Consider the following 20,063-nt stretch of genomic DNA (forward strand, 5'->3'; position numbering starts at 1 on the left):
TTAAGACTGGCTCGCATGAAGTAAGAGACTGGTGCGTTTCCCCCGCAGGAGCCGACCCTTGCCGGGCAGATCCAGAGGGTCGTTAGCATGGCTGCCTTGGCCATGGTGTGTGAGGCTGTTGACCAAAAGCCGGAACTGCAGCTCGACTCCCTGGAGCCGGGACCCACGGAAAGGTTCCTCGCCTCCCTCCCGCTCAATCACATGCTGCAGAAGCCGCACCCGGAGGAGCACAGCAGGTGTGTCCGCCCCGGTGGGCTGCACACGTGGGAACGGCACCTGTTTGCTGACGTTCAAAATTTCATTTTTGTTTTCATCATTGAGATGATGAGTGACTGCCCGGTCGTGTTCACAGGATGTTGGGAAGTTGAAGGTGATAATGTACTCCAGCATCTCTGTTGGCTGGACAGCTGCAGACTTTACCGCGTGCCGTTCTCAGTTAACCACTTACAGGGAAGGGAAGTGCCTACATTGAGAGTAGTTAGGAAGTTGAGATCGTGTGGTCTCCTTGCTTTTTGTGGGACAGGATCTTTAAGAGCAACTGTGACTTTTTTCCTTGTAAGGATCGTTATTCCATGCACAGGGGACAGAGCCCGACTTCAGGGAGCAAGGGATGATAACTGTCTGTTTTGTTTCAGTTTTTCTGAAGACTCGGCAGCTTCCCAAGGATGGGGGAAAGTAGTCGCACAATATATTCATGATCAGTGGGTCTGCCTCTCTTTCTTGTTGAGAAAATACCACACCCATATCCCGTCATTGGAAGGTGACGTTCCGGATCCCGTCCTGCCTGCTGTTCAGATGCCAGCGAGGACCCTGCAGTCCGCGCTGGGAGCCCTCACAGTCCTGCCTTCAGACCAAGTCTTGCCTGTGTTCCACTGCATGAAAGTTCTGGTTCCCAAGGTACGTTTCGGTGAGACAGGAACTGAGGGGTAACTGTAGGACCAGAGATCAGTTTCTGAAATGAAGTCCTTCTTTCATATTTCCTTCCAGCTTTTGACCTCCTCTGAATCACTCTGTGTAGAGTCTATTGACATGGCTTGGAAGATTATATCTGCTTTAAGCAACACTCAGCTGATATTCTGGTCTAATTTAAAAGCTTTTGTTCAGTTTGTTTTTGATACCAAAGTTCTTACCATCGCTGCAAAAATCAAGGGCCAGGCGTACTTCAAGATAAAAGAGGTAACTTTTTTCACAGTGGGGTAAAATGTAAATTTGCCATCTTATCATCTGTAAGTGTGTGATTCAGTAGAGTTGAGAATGTTCATATTGTTGTAACAGGTCTCCAGAACTTAATTAACTTGAACTAAAACTCCATCCCCATTAAACAACTTCCCTTGCCCCCCTCCCACAGCCCCTGGTAATCACGATTCTCTTTCTGTTTCTATGAATTTGCCTGCTTGAGATTAAAAGGAGATCACTTTTTGTCTTCTTTTTAATTTGTGTGATCTGTAGCCCAGGAGGAAGAAGAGAGTTACATTTGTAATTATGTATTAGATTTGTTATTGTGTATTCATTCTTTTAGTCCACAAACACTTTGAACCTTCTTCAGGGCTGTGAATGACAATAAGCTCTGTCTGATGAGTGAGCAGCTGGGGGCCACACGGACTCACTGGATGCACATGATGCTTAAGCATTTTAAAATTAATTGCCAACTTTTAAGAATTGGGAAATTTGCAAGCGAATCTGTATTTCCCCTTCTCTCGGAATGTTGGAGAATTGGATGCCTTGGCCACCCTGTCCAGAGAGGGCATGCCCCTCCTAGTTCCTCGCTCAAGGGCAAGTAGGTCCTTGACTCGCGGATACCAAAGGCAGACGGCAGGTGCCGTTTGCCCCCCACATTTGTGCTGTTGCTTTTCTTGTATAGAGAAATATTTCTCCGAACATAACCTTATCAAAAGGTCCTCCTGGTTCCTGGTGGCGTTTGCATTTGCAACCGCTGATAGTAGGGAGCCTGGCGCGGTGGATGGCGTCATGGCTAGGAATTCTGTATGCCTCGTTACCCAAAGGGAGAATGGAAGGTAGAGTCCTTTTACTGCACCGCTGACCCTGTGCACAGGGCACGCGAGAGACCCAGGGTCTTGGCTGCCTCGGGGAAGGCAGGGGCGGTGGAGAGCACGGGCAAAATGCAGAGAGGACTGAAAATGTCAAGGGGGAATGTTTTTCCTCCCTTTCGTTCTATTACTTTGGGCAGTCGTTTCTCTTGCAAAGTCCTGGAGGGATATCACTATCAGTAAAATTTTATTTAGTTTTATTATTGAAAAATGAAAAAGTAGCATTCTGTGATTATTGACCATCTCACAAAATTTTAACAATCAAGATTTTTAATTTTTTATACTATGTGGTTGTGTCGAAATTGTCATTTGAAGCCATTCAAGTAAGTTTTCAGCAACACTTTTTTTTTCCTTAACTAAATGGGCCAAAGAATAAAATGACCATTGTACTTCATTCCAGATTATGTACAAGATGATTGAAATGTCTGCTATAAAAACCGGAGTCTTCAATACACTGATAAGTTATTGCTGCAAATCTTGGATAGTTTCTGCTTCAGATGTGTCCCAAGTGTCTTTGTCAAGTGCTAAAAATTATACCGAACTTATCCTCGAGGGTTGTGTATTTGGAACTGTGTTTAGGCGTGATCAAAGGTAAAAGATGCCATTATTTCAACTTGTCATAATTCATATTAAGTATCTACTCGGTAGAATTAAGTCTTTATTTTTAGGCTTTCAATTAGAAGCATATAAAATGTTAATTAATTTTAAGTTTGGGACTTTAATTTTTTCCCATCTAAAACCTGTTCTTTGTCAAATATTTTTTATGGGAAGACTTACTCAGGATGTGCAGACCTACATAGAAAATCTTGGACACGATTGTGCAGCAAACACGGTTATTGAAAAGTAAGTATGGTAGATTTTCCATATCGATATAAATGGAATATTCAAAATTTAACTTCAGATGAGAGATGTCCTATATTTGTTTAAATTTAATATATGTTTACTAGTGATCTCTATAAGATATTGAAAGAACCTTCAAAAAGCATGTTAGAAATCCTATTCCCGTGCTAATGTTTGATATAAAACTCCTTGCTAAAATTTGATAACCTTAAATAATTCCTTAAAGATGAAAAAAGTGAGAAGAAATTCTAACAGGACATTGGAAGAATTTTTTTTTTTTTTTACATTGTTACTACCTCCTTGATGGAAATAAGTGAAAATTTTCTGGGGGAAGAAGTTTTAGTGCCAAGTCCAGTATAAATAAGAGAATGACAGGGGCACCTGGGTGGCTCAGTCGGTTATGCGTCTGCCTTCCTCTCAGGTCATGGTCCCAGGGTCCTGGGATCGAGTCCTACATCAGGCTCCCTGCTCAGCAGAGAGTCTGCTTCTCCCTCCCCCTCTGCTACTCCCCTTCATGCTGTTTCCCCCTCTTACTCTCTGTCCCCACTGTCAAGCAAATAAAATCTTTAAAAAGAAAAAAAGATAAAATGACTTTGGGGAAAATAAAACCCCTTTCTTCTCTTTCATTTAGGTGGGGGCTGAGGGTCAGCACACACAGGTCATTCTTTCGGGGGTGTCACATTTCACCACTCGACAAGTCCGTATACCACACACAGAAGCAAAATTACCCCTACCATGCTTTTAAAGGCTCTTTCAGGATCTTACATTAACGTTTTCATTTCTAGGATAAGACTGTTCTTATGTAACCTCTAAATTAATATTTTCGGAGCTTGTGGAGTAGCTAGTTTTCTTTTTATTTTTCCATGTAATTTTTTAAAATTTTTGTGTTTAGATGTTTATAAAAAAGATATATAAGTGATAATTCTATATAGCTATGTTCATCTGAGAGTCATAGTTGTGTTTTAAATCATTTGCCACTGTTCATTACCTTTATACATTTTTCATTGTTAACTGTTTTGATTTTTTGTTTTCTTGGCAGATTTAGTATAGCAATAAAAGTGAACATTTTTAGTTGATGGTTCCAAAATACTTTGATTTCTACTAGACACACATTTTGTTGTTAGACTGTTATTCACATTTTAGCAGCTGGCATGAACTTTGGGAATACTAAGTTTCACTGAATTGATCTTCCCACATTTGGACACAGAGCGTACCGGGAGGCTCAGAGCCCGTGGTGCTCCCAGGTCTGCCCTGCACCTGGAGAAGGTGCCGGTGTCTTGCACAGCAGAGACCTAAGGTGTCAGGTGTCTGTGCTCTTCTGTAAGGAATTGTTCCTGAGCTACGATCATTGTTGCCTACAGAGAAGCACTCACTGGCCTGGGTCTGGCAGAAGTCCAGGGGAATTTACTCTGACTCTGTAAGGCTCTCCTTTTAAGATATTCTTTTGTTATCCTCAGTCATTCTGAATTGAAAAAGCTACTGTCATTAAGGAGGGAACTGCTTTTAAGTTTTGAAATCCTTGGAGGGTTTTGATATTTTGAAACAAATGCTTGACATATTTTTCTGTTTTGAAAATATTAACATAGTATGTCATTTTACATTTTTTTAGTACTAAAAGAGAAGACCACTATGTGAGAATTTGTGCTGTCAAATTCCTGTGTTTATTACATGGCTCAAATATGTCTCATAAGTTGTTTATGGAAGATCTTGCAATCAAGCTATTAGATAAAGTAAATATGCCTTATATTACTTTGTTTCTGTGCAACTAACAAGTCAGAATCCAACATTTGCTCTGTATGTTGACACATTATGTAATCTAAACATATTTTTTTAAAGATTTATTTGACAGAGAGAGAGCACAAGTGGAGAGGAGAGGGAGAAGCAGGCCTCCCACTGAACAGGGAGCCTGATGTGGGGCTCAATCCCAGGACTATGGGATCCTGACCTGAGCCGAAGGTAGATGCTTTACCAAGTGAGCCACTCAGGACCCTAAACAGTTTTTTTTATCAGGAAGAAACATGAGGTTTATGTTCCCTAGTTTTAGTTAAGTTTTGGTTAGTGATTACCCAACTCATTTGATTTTAGAGAAGAATGTTTTCCCTCTGCTTTCTAAGCTTTGCTCGGTGTATATCCTAGGGCCAGTCAAAAGCAGTTGTGTTTAGAGTGATATATCCATACATTATTTTGTGTAAGAAATGGAATAAAAAGACATAGGAAGTGGCATAATGTAAATAATTGATTTTTTTTTTTTTTTTTTTTTTTTTTGGTCTACCAAATCATTTATAAATCTGGGGAGAAGCTAGGAAGTGGTAAAGTCAAATACATTGCTCTTTTCTGAATTTGAACCTGGGACAGGTGGAGTTCTGGTCTACTTTCTCACCTCTGGGCTCCACTGGGAAGTTAACTAATGACCATAGCCCCCACTTAAGCCACTTGTATTGAAATAACTGTTCATCATGCATTTATTTTCTGAAGGTAGCAGATCAGCTTCAGTTATAAACAATCTGGGAAGTTGTTTTTGGGTTTTTTGGTTTTTTTTTTTTTTAATGTAAAAATCTCCCCACCTTTTGCACCACTGGAGTCAGGGGAAAAAAAACATGTCAGGAAATAGTGCTTATGGATTCCCTAAGGATGAATGCTAGAATACAAAGATGTATTATAGTGAATATCGATGCATGTTACAAAATATGAGTGTTTGGAAACAAAGTAAAGCAGAATAAGGAGGGAGACCTATATAGAGGGTCAGGGAGGGCCTCTCTAACCAGTGCCATTGAGTGCACTGCCAGTGAGGTTGGAGAATGTCCGGAAAGGCTGGTGTCCCCAGGCAAATGAGGGAGGTGCTGTCTGGAGGTGGGGAGGGACATGAGGCTGCCCGTTGGCCCTGAGATTTGGCAAGAAGGTGGTGTGTAGTCACCTCTACAAAGACCTTTTCCTGGGATGGTGAGAATGAGGACCTCAGTGGAAGGGCTGAGAGGAGTGTGGCTGGGGAGCCAGGGGAGACCATGAGAACAGGCTTTACTCGGATGAGAGGGAGTGGCTGGGATGGGTCTGCAGGGGACATGTTTGTATGTTGAAGGAAGTGATCCAACAGAAGGGAGAAGGGATGGTTTTAGAGAGGCTGGCAGTGGTCACACAGGTGAAACCCTCGAGTAACCACTTCACATCCACTGGGATGGTTGTTACAGCAAACAGGCTGAAGATAACCAGCGTTGGTGAACATTGAAGTCATTATGCTAGGTGAGAAGACGGCCATCCTCAAGAGCCACATGGTGTGTGATTTGTGGGAAGTGTCCAGGATAGGCAAATCTGTAGAGATCGAATAGATTCGTGCTGCTGGGTCTGGGGCAAGGCGAGATCGGGATGCGATTGCACAGGGTTTCCTTCTCAGAGTGTGGGAATGTTCTGGAATAGATAGTGGCGACGCTTGCACAGCTCTGTGAATATACCAAACCCACTGAGTAGGACACTTTGAAATGGTGATTTTTATGCTACGTGAATTGTATTTTTTTAAAAAATCTTTTAATAGTCTAGATTGGCTCCAATGTCCAATAGAAGTTCTGGCTTTCATTAGAAGATAGAAAAGCAAAGACAGAAAAGTTATGTTTTAGACACTGGCTCAGGCCAAGCAGTTGTTTTTAGAAGTTGAAGAAAATCGAGCAGAGCAACTAATGAAAGGGTAATTTGAAAATAAGAAAAATGAAAAAAAAAAGAAAGAAAGAAAAATGAAAGAATAATCCTAGAGAAAATGGAAGAGGGTCTCATCCAGAGTGGATGGGCCGGCTCACCGTAGCCAGGAGTGACCTCATCCTCTGAGCTAGAAAAGAGCAAGGTGGGTGGTGGCGAGTTGGTGTGAGGGAGGGATCACTGGGGACCCTTGTGTTCTGAGCCAGGAAGCAGGGTTGTTTCTAGAGGGAAGAGGCAGGAACACCATTGGCACTGAAGACCGAGGGGAAGGTTAAAGTTGTAGCAGTGATCTCAGTTAGAATTAGTATCGGGTAGTGCTTGAAGTCGTTCTTTCCCACCGTAGTGCAGAAGCTGTGGGGGTGGGGATTACACACTGCTGTGTCATGGCTTCAGTGCTGTGTGTCTGACGTGTCACCTTGGAGGTTCTGTTTTGAGTCCATGGGTCGACAGCGTGAACCAGGAGGAGGTGGAGATGGTGGCCAGCTGGAGCGACCTTCAAGGACCTCCAGGCGCATGGGGTCTTCCCCACTCTCTGTTCTTTAGGTTTTAGTGAGGCACGGGGTGGAGGGATAGGTTTTTGTTTGCTTTTTACCGGAAACTTGTTTATAGAAGTAACTTTAAAAGGAATCCATTCCTGGCCCAGCCTCAGCAGCTTCCAGTGACGGACAACCTTGTGAGGTCTACCTCTGACATTCCCCCCAACCCACATTATTTTGAAGCCAATCCCAACATCACTTTCATCTATAAATATTTCAGTAGGTATCTCAAAAAGATAAGAATTATTTTGTCCACCATAACTACAATACAACTTTCACACCTGAATTTGTAATTCCTTCATATTATCAAATATCCCATCAATGTTTAAGTTTACCTGATTGTTTTACATTTTTTTCAGTTTCTTTGTTTGAAATGTGACCCAGATAAGGTCCATTCTCTGCCGTTGGCTGGTTGAGATGTCCCTAAGTTCTCTTAATCTACAGACTCCCCTCATTCTTTTTAAACCTGAAATGTATTTTTTGGAGAAACCAGATTGTTTTCATCTTAGGAACTTCCTCAGTCTGGATTTTGCTGTTTGAATTTCCATGGTGCCCTTTAAGATGTTTCTCTGATCCCCGATTTTAGACAAGATGGTATTGAGATCTAGAGCCTTGATCAGAGGTAGGTTTGCTTTTCCTTTTTGGAGACAGAGGTAGGGCAAAAGTATCCATCCGTCACGAAGTGTAGAAGATTTGGCTGTCTCTGAGGAATTGCCTCATTCTGTTAATTCTGTGGGAGCAGCAGAATGGTGATACTCTAATTCTTGTACTCTTTTTTCATTTATTAGCTGAAACTCGTCTGTACCCAAATATGATGTATTTATATACCCCGGGATATGTTTCCTGTAGGAAAGACAGGATCAGTGTTTGCTTCTTTTCCTGTTATTTTTCAGTTTTCAAAATAATGAATTGGCTTCCTAGTATCCTCCAGTTTCTTCTGAAGGTGATCAGTGGTTCTTCTTTTTTTTTTTTTTTTTTTTTTTTTTTAAGGTTAAACGTATGGGGTTCAGTCCATTGTAGTTATTATTAGTGTTTGAATTACCCCGGTTTTAGGCAGGTGGAAGAGAAGATCTGAGAACATGACTTGCTGTTGGGCATCATTGTGGAATTGCCCAGGAATGGCAGTTGGAATATATTTAGGAAAGACCTGGAAGCCACCATGCTCGGTGATGAATGTGGACAGGACTCTGGAGGGAGGCCGAGAATGGGGATTTAGGAAACACCAAAAAAGAACAAAAAGAACGGTAGCAAAAAGAACCAGAGGAAGATCAGGAGAAAAAGGTTTGAGAAGCGAGACTAGACCCAGAATCGGATGGTGCTGGACTGGTGTTGTTCTGGGCCATCACTTAGCTCACTGGAGAGTCTTATCTGTGAAAATTCAGCAGCGGAGCCTCTATGAATTTGTCCATAATGATAAAGCTTGATCTCAGAGCCTGCTCTTGCCCCCTCCCCCACAAGCTGTGTCTCAGTGGCTGCTGGCAGTGGTGTTCACTGTGGCCCAGAGCAGGTTGGGCATGGGGGGCAGGAGCTGTGAGGCATTTCTGGGTTTTCAGCAGCACGTCAGGGTCCGGCCAGTGCGCAGTAGAGCGAAGGGGCAGCAGAAGTGCAAGGGAAGAGTTGGGACTTCTTAAAAACTGATCTGATGGATATGCGAAAGGGACATAGGACCTTCCTCCCATAGGGGAAGATGGAGGTTGAAGACAGAAGGTTGAATCAGAGAGGTGAAGGAAGATTGTTGAAGTTGGGAGGATCGTGTGGCCAGAGTAAGAGACTGACAGGGTTAAAGCCATGAGAAGAATAGTCAAGATTTCAGATTCTCCTTGTGGAAAGAGGAAGGGGACAAGACCGAGAAGAGCAAAGTGATTGGCACAGTAGCTTGTTCTTTCTTGAGTGTAGTTGACACACACGCTCCGTTGGCTTGAGGTGTCCAACACAGTGGATTGGCAGCTCACCATGGCATAGCTGCCATCTGTCCCCTTACCTCGCTGTCCTAGTTCACTGACTGTGTTCCCCAGGGCTCTGCTTTTTAACCTGGGGCTTGCTGCTTCCCTAACCGGAGGCCTGCACCTCCGTCCCCTTCATCCATTTCTCCCGTCCTCCTGCCCCTCCCCTCTGTATCGATGGTTCTGATTCTGCTTTGTTTGCCTGTTCATTTTTTTTTAAGATTCCATTTACGAGTGGAATCTTATTCTTAACTTCCGTTTTCTGGACCAGCAGCTGCAGTATCACCCAGGAATGTGTTGGAAATGGAGGTTCCTGGGCCCTCTCCCCAATTCTCCTGGATCAGAAACTCTGGGGGGGGGGTCAGCAGTCTGTTTTAACGAGCCCTCAAGCTGATTCTGAGCACTACAGAGTCGGAGACCCCTGGTCTAGCGGCGGTGAGGGCCAGCTAAAGCTAGAATGTGTGCTTTTAATGAAGTCCGTGGGGCCCCGTGGTTTCTCTTCAGCGGTCTTGACAGCTTGAAAGGAGGATCCGATTCTTTAAGGTTGATTCAGAAGAAGGGAATTTGCAACTGGGTTGGAGGCTGTAGTGAAAAGGATGGAAAGTGCTCTGGATGAGATCGTGGAGAACATTCTTGGGATGCAGGTTGGGTCTGTGAGGTAGATAGGTAGAGAGAAGAAAGATCTTTCTGAACAAGAGAGCACAGTGGGTAGGACAAGTAAGAGGACAGTGGATTTTGAGCTGCAGAGGGGTCAGGACAGTGACTCCGCTGAGGCCCTGAGGGCGGGGGACCGGGGTGCAGATGCTTCCCATGCCTGCTGCCCTTGTGAGGATCCTGTTGGTAGCTGCATCGAGCCCGAGCAGGAGGGGACACCCGAAACACTTGTGTCAAAAGAAAATGTCCCCGAAGAAATAAACGGGAGAGAGGAGGTTGTGAGACTTGAATCATGGTGAGGCTTCATTAAAACTGACGTTAATTTAGCTGTTGTAAAATTTTACACACATGGAAGTGCCTAGAATGGGAGCACAGAAGAAAGATCATAGAATTTCCCAGGTAATGAGGACTCTCCACCTTAGGTGACAGCATTTTTGGAGATGGTGGACGACCTATTCTTCTGCCTTTAGGAACTTTGAATATGATACACCCTTTGGTGCTATCATAACTTAGTGGCTAAGCGCTAGCAGAGAACACAAGTCAGCCTGGCAGTTGGCTGAGTTTAGACGGGACAGACCATCACCACAAGAGAGGGAGCTCTGCTGCTGGGGAGGGCTCTGTGCAGCCGTTGTCTGAGTCTGGTGAAGGTGCTGATCACAGTGTTTCCCACGCTCTTGCCTGAGTGGGCTTCACCTCAAACTGACATCACTGCCACCTTTCCTGGGACACAGGGGCAGCGAGTGAGACATGCCCACGTTGGTGCCTTGCAAAAGCTGTCCCATTTCTCATCTCTTCTTGCCCTGGTGATCTCTTGTCTCCACCTGAAGTGGTCACCAAGATAGAGACGGACATTTCCAAATCCTTTTTGCACCAAATACAGTTTTATGTTTCCTGCACTAATTTTAAAAGCAGATAGAGTAGATAAAAGCAACTGAATTCATTGTTTTGAAAGGACAGTCCATGCTTATAAGAACGTGTCTTTCTTATCCTGGGTTCTGCCTTTGGGAGGGTAATAAGCTCCTGTACTCGGCTTAAAGCTTTTAAATCTGTGGTTGTCATTGGTTTTGCTTTCACGGATCACAGATCCCATAGGTAATTCAGTGCTGCTTCTCTCCCCACCCCAGGATGAGTCGGTGTCCAAGTCCAGGACTCGGTACTATGTGAACTCCCAGCAGCACCGGCTGAAGAACCGGGTGTGGCAGACGCTGCTGGTGCTTTTCCCCAGCTTTGATCAGGTACCACCCTGACTCTGCTGCTCCCTCCGAGCACCGTGCTTTCTACGGAAGAAACGAGCAGAAACTGGCACATGCTGTCTTAAAACTGAGAAAGTAATCTGCTTAAAATGTATACTTTCGCTCTTAAAATTGAAGTTATCTAGGAGTGTTTTTTTAGTAGAAAGAATCCTAAGGCAATTAGGTGTTGCAGAAATAAATTGGAAACTGGTTTACAGGGCACCACTTAATCCTTTTTTTCTTCTTTTCTTTGTGTAATGTAAGTAACATTTTAGCTGTGGAATGTCTAGTGTGCCGTTTGGTTAAAATACCCACACATGAGCTGCTCATTTTGCACAGCTGAGTTATTTCAGAGTGCTTTTGAAATAAAGGTGAGGTTGTCATTTCCCGCAGCTGTTTGTGCCCCCTTAAATTTGTGAGTACCGTGGGTGTGTGAACCAGCTAAGCCAAGGCCGAGATCTTGATCTCTTACAACAGGGTCTTTGCCCAGAGTTCCCCTTTCTCCTCCCTGAGGAGCCAAGGAACAGGGGAATGAACTGTCTGATTTCTCTAACCAGGTTTGCTTAATATTCCTGGTAAGAAAATAGATCATTATGTGAATTTCACACAATTTTAAAAAGCATTTTTGACGACAGAAATTTCCCCCGTGGACTTCAGTTTCTTGCTCTTTGAAATGTTTCAGAGAATTTTAAAAACATATCAAACTCTTTTTTAATACAATTCACGAGGCCTTATCTGTAAGAGAGAAACAGTTCAATAACTGCAAGTACAGAAGTATAGCCAGATCAGTTGTTTCGGCAAACGTAAGAAGAAATGGTGGAGCGCGCTCTTCCTGGGGAGGAGTGTTCGTGAGTGTGTGCGGCTGCTGATCTCTGTCAGACGCCTCGTCATGCTATCTGATTTTTTAAATCCTGCACATGTCACACTCAGACTCTGAAATGCATTTGAAAGCAGTGCTTTAGGGACGTTTGGCTCAATGACTGACAGCACGTTTTGTCCTGGACTGGGGAGGCCCCGGGGAGAGCGTCGTGTTGGCCGGTGGGGGCCTGCGGCAGCGGCACCTTGTCAGGAAGTTGAGCACCGGCTTGTCCGGCCAAGCCACCGGTGCTGAGAACCTTGTCATATCTGGTGTCTGCATTTCCCCTCCATCATGGCCTTTCAAGGCAGGCACAGGTGGTGCTCTTTTGTCCACGGGCTCCGCAGTCAGGGAGCTGGGGGCCTGCCTGTGACCTAACACGGCCCGCGCAGCTGGAGTTACAAACCGGGCCTCCCTGAGTCCGCGCCACCTCTTACCGCGCTGCCCAGGCCTGTAGGTGAGCTGCTCTGCTCCTTTTCTGCCAGTTAGAAATTGTTAAAAGATAGATTGTTCTTGAAAATAAAGAGTATACCTGGTACTGTTTTTAGATCTTATGTACGTAGTTTTACGTGGTACTTGGATATATGTCCAGTTCCCCAGAACAGAAGCCTGGGGCAAGGAGGGTGACGTGCGCGCCCCGGGTCTTGGGGGCTGTATGGGCGGCGACCACCCACTTCTCCCGGGCCTCGCTGGTCTCCTCGCAGTCTCCTTTTCCAGGTTTAAGCTCGTGACATTTTGGCAGATGGTTGTTAGAATCTGGACTCTGCCACCTGCTAGGTTTTGAGGAAAATACTTAACTTTTCTGAATCTTTCCCCTGTAAAAATACAGAGAGTAATAACCCTCCTCATAGAATTAATGTCCAAGGAAAGTGTAAAGTACCCAGTACCTCACCATTGTATTTCAGTAAACAGATTTTAGGGTTGTTGAGAGAGTTACAGATCTGATAATTACTTACATTAAACTTTAATCTGTCTTGGGGCACCTGGCTGGCTCAGTCGAGCAGGTGACTCTTGATCTCATGGTTGTGAGTTCAAGCCCCAAGCTGGGCATAGAGCTCCCTAAAAACAAACAAAAAAAAGCAAACAAACAAACACACACAAAAAAAACTAAAACAAAAAGTTAAAAAAAACCCAAAACTTTTGAAAGTTATAATTAGGAACTATTTTCCAAAGTTGCTGCAAGACTAGATCTTTATTGTTCCCACCATAAAAAAGAAATCATCTTGTGATGTGCCCCAGGGGATGCTTTGGTGGGAATCCTCCTGTGATGGGTGAGTGTATCAGATCAACAGGGTGGTCAGCTTAGACTTACACAGTGTTCTATGATGATTTGTAGCTTGATGAAATAGAAGTTATTAACCCTAACCTACCAGTTTAATTTATGAACTTTATTTTTCTCAGAATTTCTTGAATAGAATTATTGACAAGATTTTCCAGGCTGGTTTCATCAATAATCAAGCATCCATAAAATATTTCATAGAATGGATTATTATATTGATTCTTCATAAATTTCCTCAATTTCTGCTGAAGTTCTGGGATTGCTTTTCTTATGTAAGTAAAAGAGATTTTTTGGAATTTTTGGAATTAAAATATTTTGGTTATGCTGGGAGGTTTCATTTTAATAGTTGGTTTTTGATTGGCAGTTGTCCTGTTCCCATGTATTGACTTCCTAAGTTCTGTTGTGCAAGATCCGAGTTAATTTAAAAGGCAGAAATTCCTGGCATTCGTCTTGTGTTATCAGCCTCTATTCCAAGAAAATAAAGATGGAAAGGCTTATGTTAGAAAGTAAGAGGGGAGCCTGGGTGGCTTGGTTGGTTACATGTTTGACTCTTGATTTCAGCTCAGGTCATGATCACGATCTCAAGCTCCATGTTGGGCCTCACAGCCAGCGTGGCGCCTGCTTGGGATTCTCTCTCTCCCTGTGTGTGTGCTCGCTCGCTTGCTCCCTCAAAAAAAGAAAAAGAAAAAGAAACGAGAGCCTTCTCTATCCTTTTTTACCAAGCAATGTCTTTGTTTGATTTTAGAAATAAGAATGATGACAAATTAAATACAATCTTTACATTTCAGAGAGCTTTTTAGTAGGGAAGTTTCAGACAAGCACAGGCGAGAGACTCAAAGGGAGCTCGGATCACCAGCTAAGAACCTGTCTCACTTTGTCTGTACCCTCATCCGCACCCCTAATTGCCCTTTGCCCAACTTTTCTTATATCCTGAAAATCATTTTTAAGGAACAGATAAGCGATAGGGTTTGCAGTTGCAGCTTCCTGGCAAATGGTGAAGTGTTTGTAAACACGTGTTCTGCGTACTTGCCTTGAATGCCTTCTGTTGGTTCCCAGACACACCCTTCCCTTTCTTCACATCAACGACCTCGCCTTCTGCTGCTGTGAGAATGAAGACCCTTCCTTCCTCCAAGTATCTCCTCTTGAATGTCTTCCTTCCTGTTTCATCAGAAGATGTTGTCTTTGTCCCTTCTGTCCTTGTGTCCTTACTTGTATTTTCTTTTGGGGACTTTACTCTCCGCTCTTTACTCTTCTGTTGACTTTTCTTCTGTCCAGCCGTGTCTTGGCGCCACCACAGCGTTTGTGATGGTTTGCTGACCGCGTTCTGGAGACCCTGTGTCCTTGACCAGTGGGAGGTTCGGGGCAGCCCTGAGTCAGGCAAGTCTGTTGGTGCCAGTTTTCCAACAGCATGTGCTCCCGATGTGGCTCTCTGTCACATTTTGGTAGTTCTCACAATATGTCAAACACTTTCATTATTTGTTATGGTGGTCTGTGATCAGTGATTATGATTTGTCAAAAGCTCAGATGATGGTTAGCTTTTCTCATTGCATTCAAGGCATAATTCTGTTGAACACTTACTGGTCTCCTCCAGTCTAGTAAATGTCACTTTCATGTCCATCATAAAGGCAAGAGTCCTTTGACTCACTTTTAATACTCGCTGTTGGACGGTTCAGAACTGTATTTCTGAGGTGTGTCGATATTAAACTTCGCAAGGAGTGGTCTTTGCCTTCCTCTCTTACTTTATTTAACCCACTGTGGTCGCTGGTGAGGATGTTATCGCAGCGACACACAGCCTTTTTCTTGGTCTTCCCCTTCCTGACGTTTCACGCTGGCAGCTGATGTGGTGCACGCTGCCATGCCCTTCGCGGCCCCCTCCCCGTCAGGTCGATGACGTCCCTGTCCCTCTCACGGGGTTCCCTTTCCTTTCCCAACCCTCATGCTGGGTTTGATCTTAAGACTCATTCTACACTTGTGGTGAGCACAGCACAGCATATAAACTTGTTGTGGTACCACAAACTAGCATCCCTAAAACTAGTGCAACGTTGTGTGTCAGCTGTACTCAAGTAAGAAAAATTCTAATGAAAAAGAGATCTATCCAAGAATGCCTCTGTCTGTATTGTAGTAGACTCATCTCTATCGGTATGAAAACAAGAAGAATCACCCATTAGCCCCAGTGCTTCTCTTTTTGCAGTCCCCTTGCTTCGGGGACCCTGTCGGGGCTGCCTGCTCCCCTGGCCAGCAGCCCGGCTTTCGCATGCAACCCCTGCAGATCCCCACACGCAGCCGGACTGATGAGGGCAGCTTCCCCTGACGCTGGGCTCCTTTCCGTCGCCCTTTCTCCCAGTCTCCACGCTTGAAACCTGGCTGCCCTGTAAAGCCGTGGCTCCAGCCACCTCCTGGTAATCCTGAACGCCAGATCAGCCCGTTTTTTGTTTTGTTTTATAATTTACTTATGAAGACACTGAGGTTCAGAGACAGGGAGTGATTCGTCACAGTGGTAAGAAATGACATTCGTGTCATTCCCACAGCTGTGTTCTTTTTCACTATTCCAAGATTCCTTATCGGATACCCCTTTCCCCTTCTCGTGTCCATGGAATTAAGAAAAATACTCCTGTTGTTTTTCCTTGACTTGCTCCTATCTGTTCCTTCACTAATGTCATCTGTTTTGTCTGCTCCCCAGTGGGGGGTACTGCCCCAGAATGTCTCAGCAACGGCAGGTTGACTCTGGTGTCCTTCTGAGACGTCCTGACTCTCCTGTATCCCCCAGTAATGCCCCTACTCTGTGAAGCTTTTCTACTTAGCTCAGTCTCTCTCTCCTAAAGAGCTTTCAGACCTTGTGTATTGTCTTCAGATCCTTTCTGTAGGCACCTCTCAAGGGTATTCCTTGTAAACAAATGAAACAGCTTCTGAATGAATCAGAAAGGGATCCTTAAAGCAAGCAGTGCAGGAGCGAATGGGGAGGCATGCAGAATGCCCAGATTCGGGGCAGAATCAGGCTTGGGAAATAAAGGAGGTTCAGCGGCTCCCAGGGCTGCAGCTACAGCCCTACTGTGGAGCTGGCCCGGTAGGGATGCTGCTTTACTTCACGGGGGAGGGGGGTACCATCACCATCCGTGTCCACCTGCCGCCTCGGGGGGCTTTGCCCCTCACAGTTTGCGGTTCAGGGTAGATGCCTCTGATCCAAGCATTGGTGCCTTCCCTTCAGCTGCACAAAGACTGGGAACAGGGATGTACCCGGTATCTTCAGCTTCCCACAGACCTCTAAGCGGGGGAGAATTCTCTGAACTTGGAAGGGGTTCAGGATGGATGCCCAAAAAATGGCAAACACTACACCCTTTTCTTCCTTTATCAGAAGTAGATGACCTCGACTTCTACTTTTCTAAGAAAACAAATGTAGGAACACCTCTACCTCCTCCGTAGTGGTCACACGTGTCTGCCCGTGTCCGTATCCGTCCGAGACTTCCTCCCTCCATGTGCCATAGAGACCCAGGTCCTGTGTCGAAGAGCGCTCTCCTGCCTTCCTCCGATTCCTCTGCCTCGGCCTTCTCGGACCCTGTGCTTTCAGCGTCCCTTGTGCCCCGTCTCTCCTCAGCCTGTGGCTTCCACGTGCCCACGTCTCCTCCGCTGCTGCTGGACATGTGCCCCGCGCTTCCCGCCCCGCCCCGTGCCTCGCACGTCATGGCCCTGGTCAGACCTCCTGCTGGAGGCTTCCGCATCCTCCCACCCACCCTGCCGTCCGCACTGTCCTTCGCGGAGGACACGCTCCGGGGTCCGTGGTCAGGCTGCTTCTCTCGGCCCATCCACACTCTCGATGTCTCGACGACCTGCTTTATCTCGGTTCAGTGACGTGCTCTCTGGGGTCCTCTTGTCCCTCTGTCCCCTCTTCTCCGTGTCCTTCCAGCCTTTTCTCAGCTAGTGAATGTCTGTGCTTCTCCCGGCGAGGCCTCCTCTGTCCTTGTCGTATCACCAGGACTCCTGTCCTCCCTGAAGCAGTGGCTCCCCGACTTCTGCTTCCATTCCGGACATCCTCTCTGCGGGCGAAGTCAGGAGCCGGCAAACTGCGGCGAGACTGGACCTCGTGGTTTGGGTACAGCAGAGCCTGGCTGGCTTGCTCGCCTGGGGTCTGGCCCAGTGTGTGCCGAGCGGCCGAGTTCAGCAGCTGCGACGGAGACTGTGCAGCCTGTAGAGCCACGTTTATATCTACTGTTGGTACTTTCCAGAAGCCAGCTGGCCTGCGGCATACCTCCTCCTGGAATGGCTGTAGAGCATCCAGAACTCCAGGGGCCTTCTTGTCTCCCCAGACGTGGTGCCCCACGTGTGGCGAGCCCCACCGTTTCCCTCACAGTCGCACAGCCCGGACATCCTACGGCTTTTCGTGCTTCACATGACCCCCACGTCTGAGGGTTTTTCCCATGCTCTCTCCGGCCCCTGCCTCCCCCTGTGGCCTTCTCCCTCGGGCTACCTGCCTCCACTCCTGCTTCCATCTCAGTCCGTTCCCCGCACAGAAGCCAGAGCAGGGTTTTCAGAGTGAACGGCTGGTCAGGTTATCCGCTTGCTTCACACACTGTTCTGGAATAAAGACCCAGGGTCTTCAGAATGGCCTGCCGGTCTCGGGTGATGGTAGGCCTCACCAGCCCCTCTGTGTGCCACCATCCCTGTCTGCACATCTCTCTTGTGCCAGGCTCCACTTTCTGTTGCTCAAACAGTCCAGAACCCGTGAGTGTAGAAAGTGGTGTTCTAATGTTTTTCACGATTCTGGGTTGCATGGGCCCCGCTGGGTGGTTCTGCACTGCGTGGAGCCTGCTGGGGCTACGGTTTCCGCGTTGGTCACCCCAGCGGCAGTTGGGGGAGGAGCAGTGGTGGCCGGGCTCTCTCCCCGTGTGCCCAGCAGGGCGGCTGACCTCTGTGTTGGTGCCTCAGGATCCCCAGCAACAGCATCTCAGGACGACACGTCATGGTATGCACGTGCTTCCTCAGCCTCTGGCTGTGTCCTGCGTGCTGATGTCTCATGGGCCAAAGCAGATGGTGTGACCCAGCTTCCCAAGGTGGGAGGGGCCGGGGTCCCTCGAGGCACAGAGGCCGCAGTGGCTGTCTGACCTTTCCTGAGCCTTCACATTCCTTTAATGTCCTCTGGCTCAGGCCATTTGCACATGCTATACCCTGTACCTAAAATGGCCTTTATCTTCTTCATCTGCAGAATTGTCTCCCTCCCTTTGGATCTCAGTCCACACATCCTTTGTGTCAATTCTTAAAGGAAGGGTGGTTTGGATCCCCTTATTAGAGGTTTTTGTAGCATGTGAATAATAGTGCTTGGTATAATTGGAAATTTAACTTATTGTGGATTTGGTTGCAACCCACTAGAATAAGCTCCTTGGAGGCAGGAACCTTATCTAATTTTGTTTTCCACGATTTCTGACACAGTACTTGGCACGTAGAAGACCTTCAGTAGCTGAATAAATCATCTGATCAGCCTTTGGACTGGTTTCCGGATGATAGTGTCTATAGTCTCTTTCCTTTCTGGTCTGTCTGGGGCTCCTCAGTTGATTGTCACTAGAACGATGTGTTCTTCCAAATCCCTGTAATTGGGAAGGTCTCTGAATCCCAGCTGAACACCTACACAGCTTTACGTCCTTGGCTCTAAAGTTGTCTGCAAGGTCCGGTCTAACTTCGGAGCCTGTCTCTGCCCTCCCATCCCCTCTCTGTGCATCTTACTCCCTTTTCGCCTGTTCTGTTTCCTTCGGGCTCCCCTGGGCCACCTGTGCCTCCTCGGAGTGAGCACACCCTTGGCTGTACCACTTACTCCACAGTTAAATTAATCCTGCCTTGTGGTGTCTGCTGACAGGGGTGTCGGTGTTTGGCCACTGGAAGTTACTTCCCTTCTGTGTCTGCGATCCCAGGTCCCCACCCAGGCCGGGGCTGTGTCACAGCCCGCCTCACGTGGGGCTCTGTCATGGGCCTCACAGCGGCACAGGAAGCCTCGAGTGACTGTTTGATTTATCTGATTTTTTTTTTCAGGGTGAAGAAAACCTTAAAACAAGCATTTGTACATTTTTATCCGTTTTGTCACATTTGGACATCATCACTCAAAACATTCCAGAAAAGGTGAGTTCAAATGAGAAGAGTTTAAACCTACAAAATAGAATTGTATGTTTGTACTAATTTTTTTAAAATGTTGAGTATTTCTTACGATTTTTACCTCTTCTTCTCTTCCCTCCTACTACTCACTCACTGTGCACACGCACTTAGACACAAATCCACAGGCCGGCACTAACCCACGTGAACAGCACCCCCCACACACCGAGGTACATGTGCCTCAGCATATCCTGCATCTGTGGACAGACCGGTGGGCAACTTCTAGTGGTAGATTCTTGATTCTCTATAAGTAGTTACATAAGATGATCTAAGTCAGACCTCCTGTGTCTCGTTTAACTGCTCTTTGACTGACGTAGTTATTGAACACGGGCTCGCGCAAAGATGCTGACGGTCTGAGTATTAAGAGATGCGGGGTAATTGGAGGCTGATGTGCTGTGGGCCGCAGTTCTGCCCTCTTTCTTGGGCTTCAAACCATCTCCCTAGTGGTTTACCCCACAGGCAAGTAGAGAGCGTAGCTAATCCTGCTTAATCGCTTTGGCGGAGCTGTTAAGAATTCAGGAAAACCTGCCCATGAGGTTTAGAGCAAGCTTCTTCCTTACTGAGTGTACAGGGGAGAGAGTGCTGAGCTGTGAACTCTGGGAGAGACCCGGATATACGGGATAAGAAGTGCTGTTTGGTGTTGAAAGTAAAAGAAAACTACAGGGGAAGTGAGGTTTCCTAGAGTATGTCCAAGTGTTCTTGTCTTTAAACGGTGGTAATAGTCAAATTTAGTTGTTAACCTATTTCATGAATTCTAAGACCAAGATCTTTTTCCCCCACCATAATTTAGCTCCTAAAATCTTGAGGTTTTGAAGTCACAGGGCACCTTACAGCGTCTGTCAGCCAGATGGCAGTGTGA

At 46.1% G+C, this 20,063-nt stretch overlaps 1 protein-coding gene across 1 annotated transcript in view; it reads left to right on the plus strand.

The window, feature by feature from the left end:
• TARBP1 (TAR (HIV-1) RNA binding protein 1) overlaps nucleotides 1–20,063 on the plus strand; it is an 88,669-nt gene that overhangs the window by 49,329 nt on the left and 19,277 nt on the right. Inside the window, exons 15-23 of the mRNA XM_059397300.1 lie at nucleotides 49–236; nucleotides 636–897; nucleotides 988–1,176; nucleotides 2,449–2,639; nucleotides 2,820–2,891; nucleotides 4,498–4,618; nucleotides 10,830–10,940; nucleotides 13,195–13,344; nucleotides 19,088–19,174. Of these exons, the coding sequence (XP_059253283.1) occupies nucleotides 49–236; nucleotides 636–897; nucleotides 988–1,176; nucleotides 2,449–2,639; nucleotides 2,820–2,891; nucleotides 4,498–4,618; nucleotides 10,830–10,940; nucleotides 13,195–13,344; nucleotides 19,088–19,174 (1,371 nt within the window). The remainder of the gene's footprint in view (nucleotides 1–48; nucleotides 237–635; nucleotides 898–987; nucleotides 1,177–2,448; nucleotides 2,640–2,819; nucleotides 2,892–4,497; nucleotides 4,619–10,829; nucleotides 10,941–13,194; nucleotides 13,345–19,087; nucleotides 19,175–20,063) is intronic.

The sequence above is a fragment of the Mustela nigripes genome, chromosome 4 (genome assembly GCF_022355385.1).
Source record: "Mustela nigripes isolate SB6536 chromosome 4, MUSNIG.SB6536, whole genome shotgun sequence".
Taxonomy (NCBI): Eukaryota; Metazoa; Chordata; class Mammalia; order Carnivora; family Mustelidae; genus Mustela; species Mustela nigripes.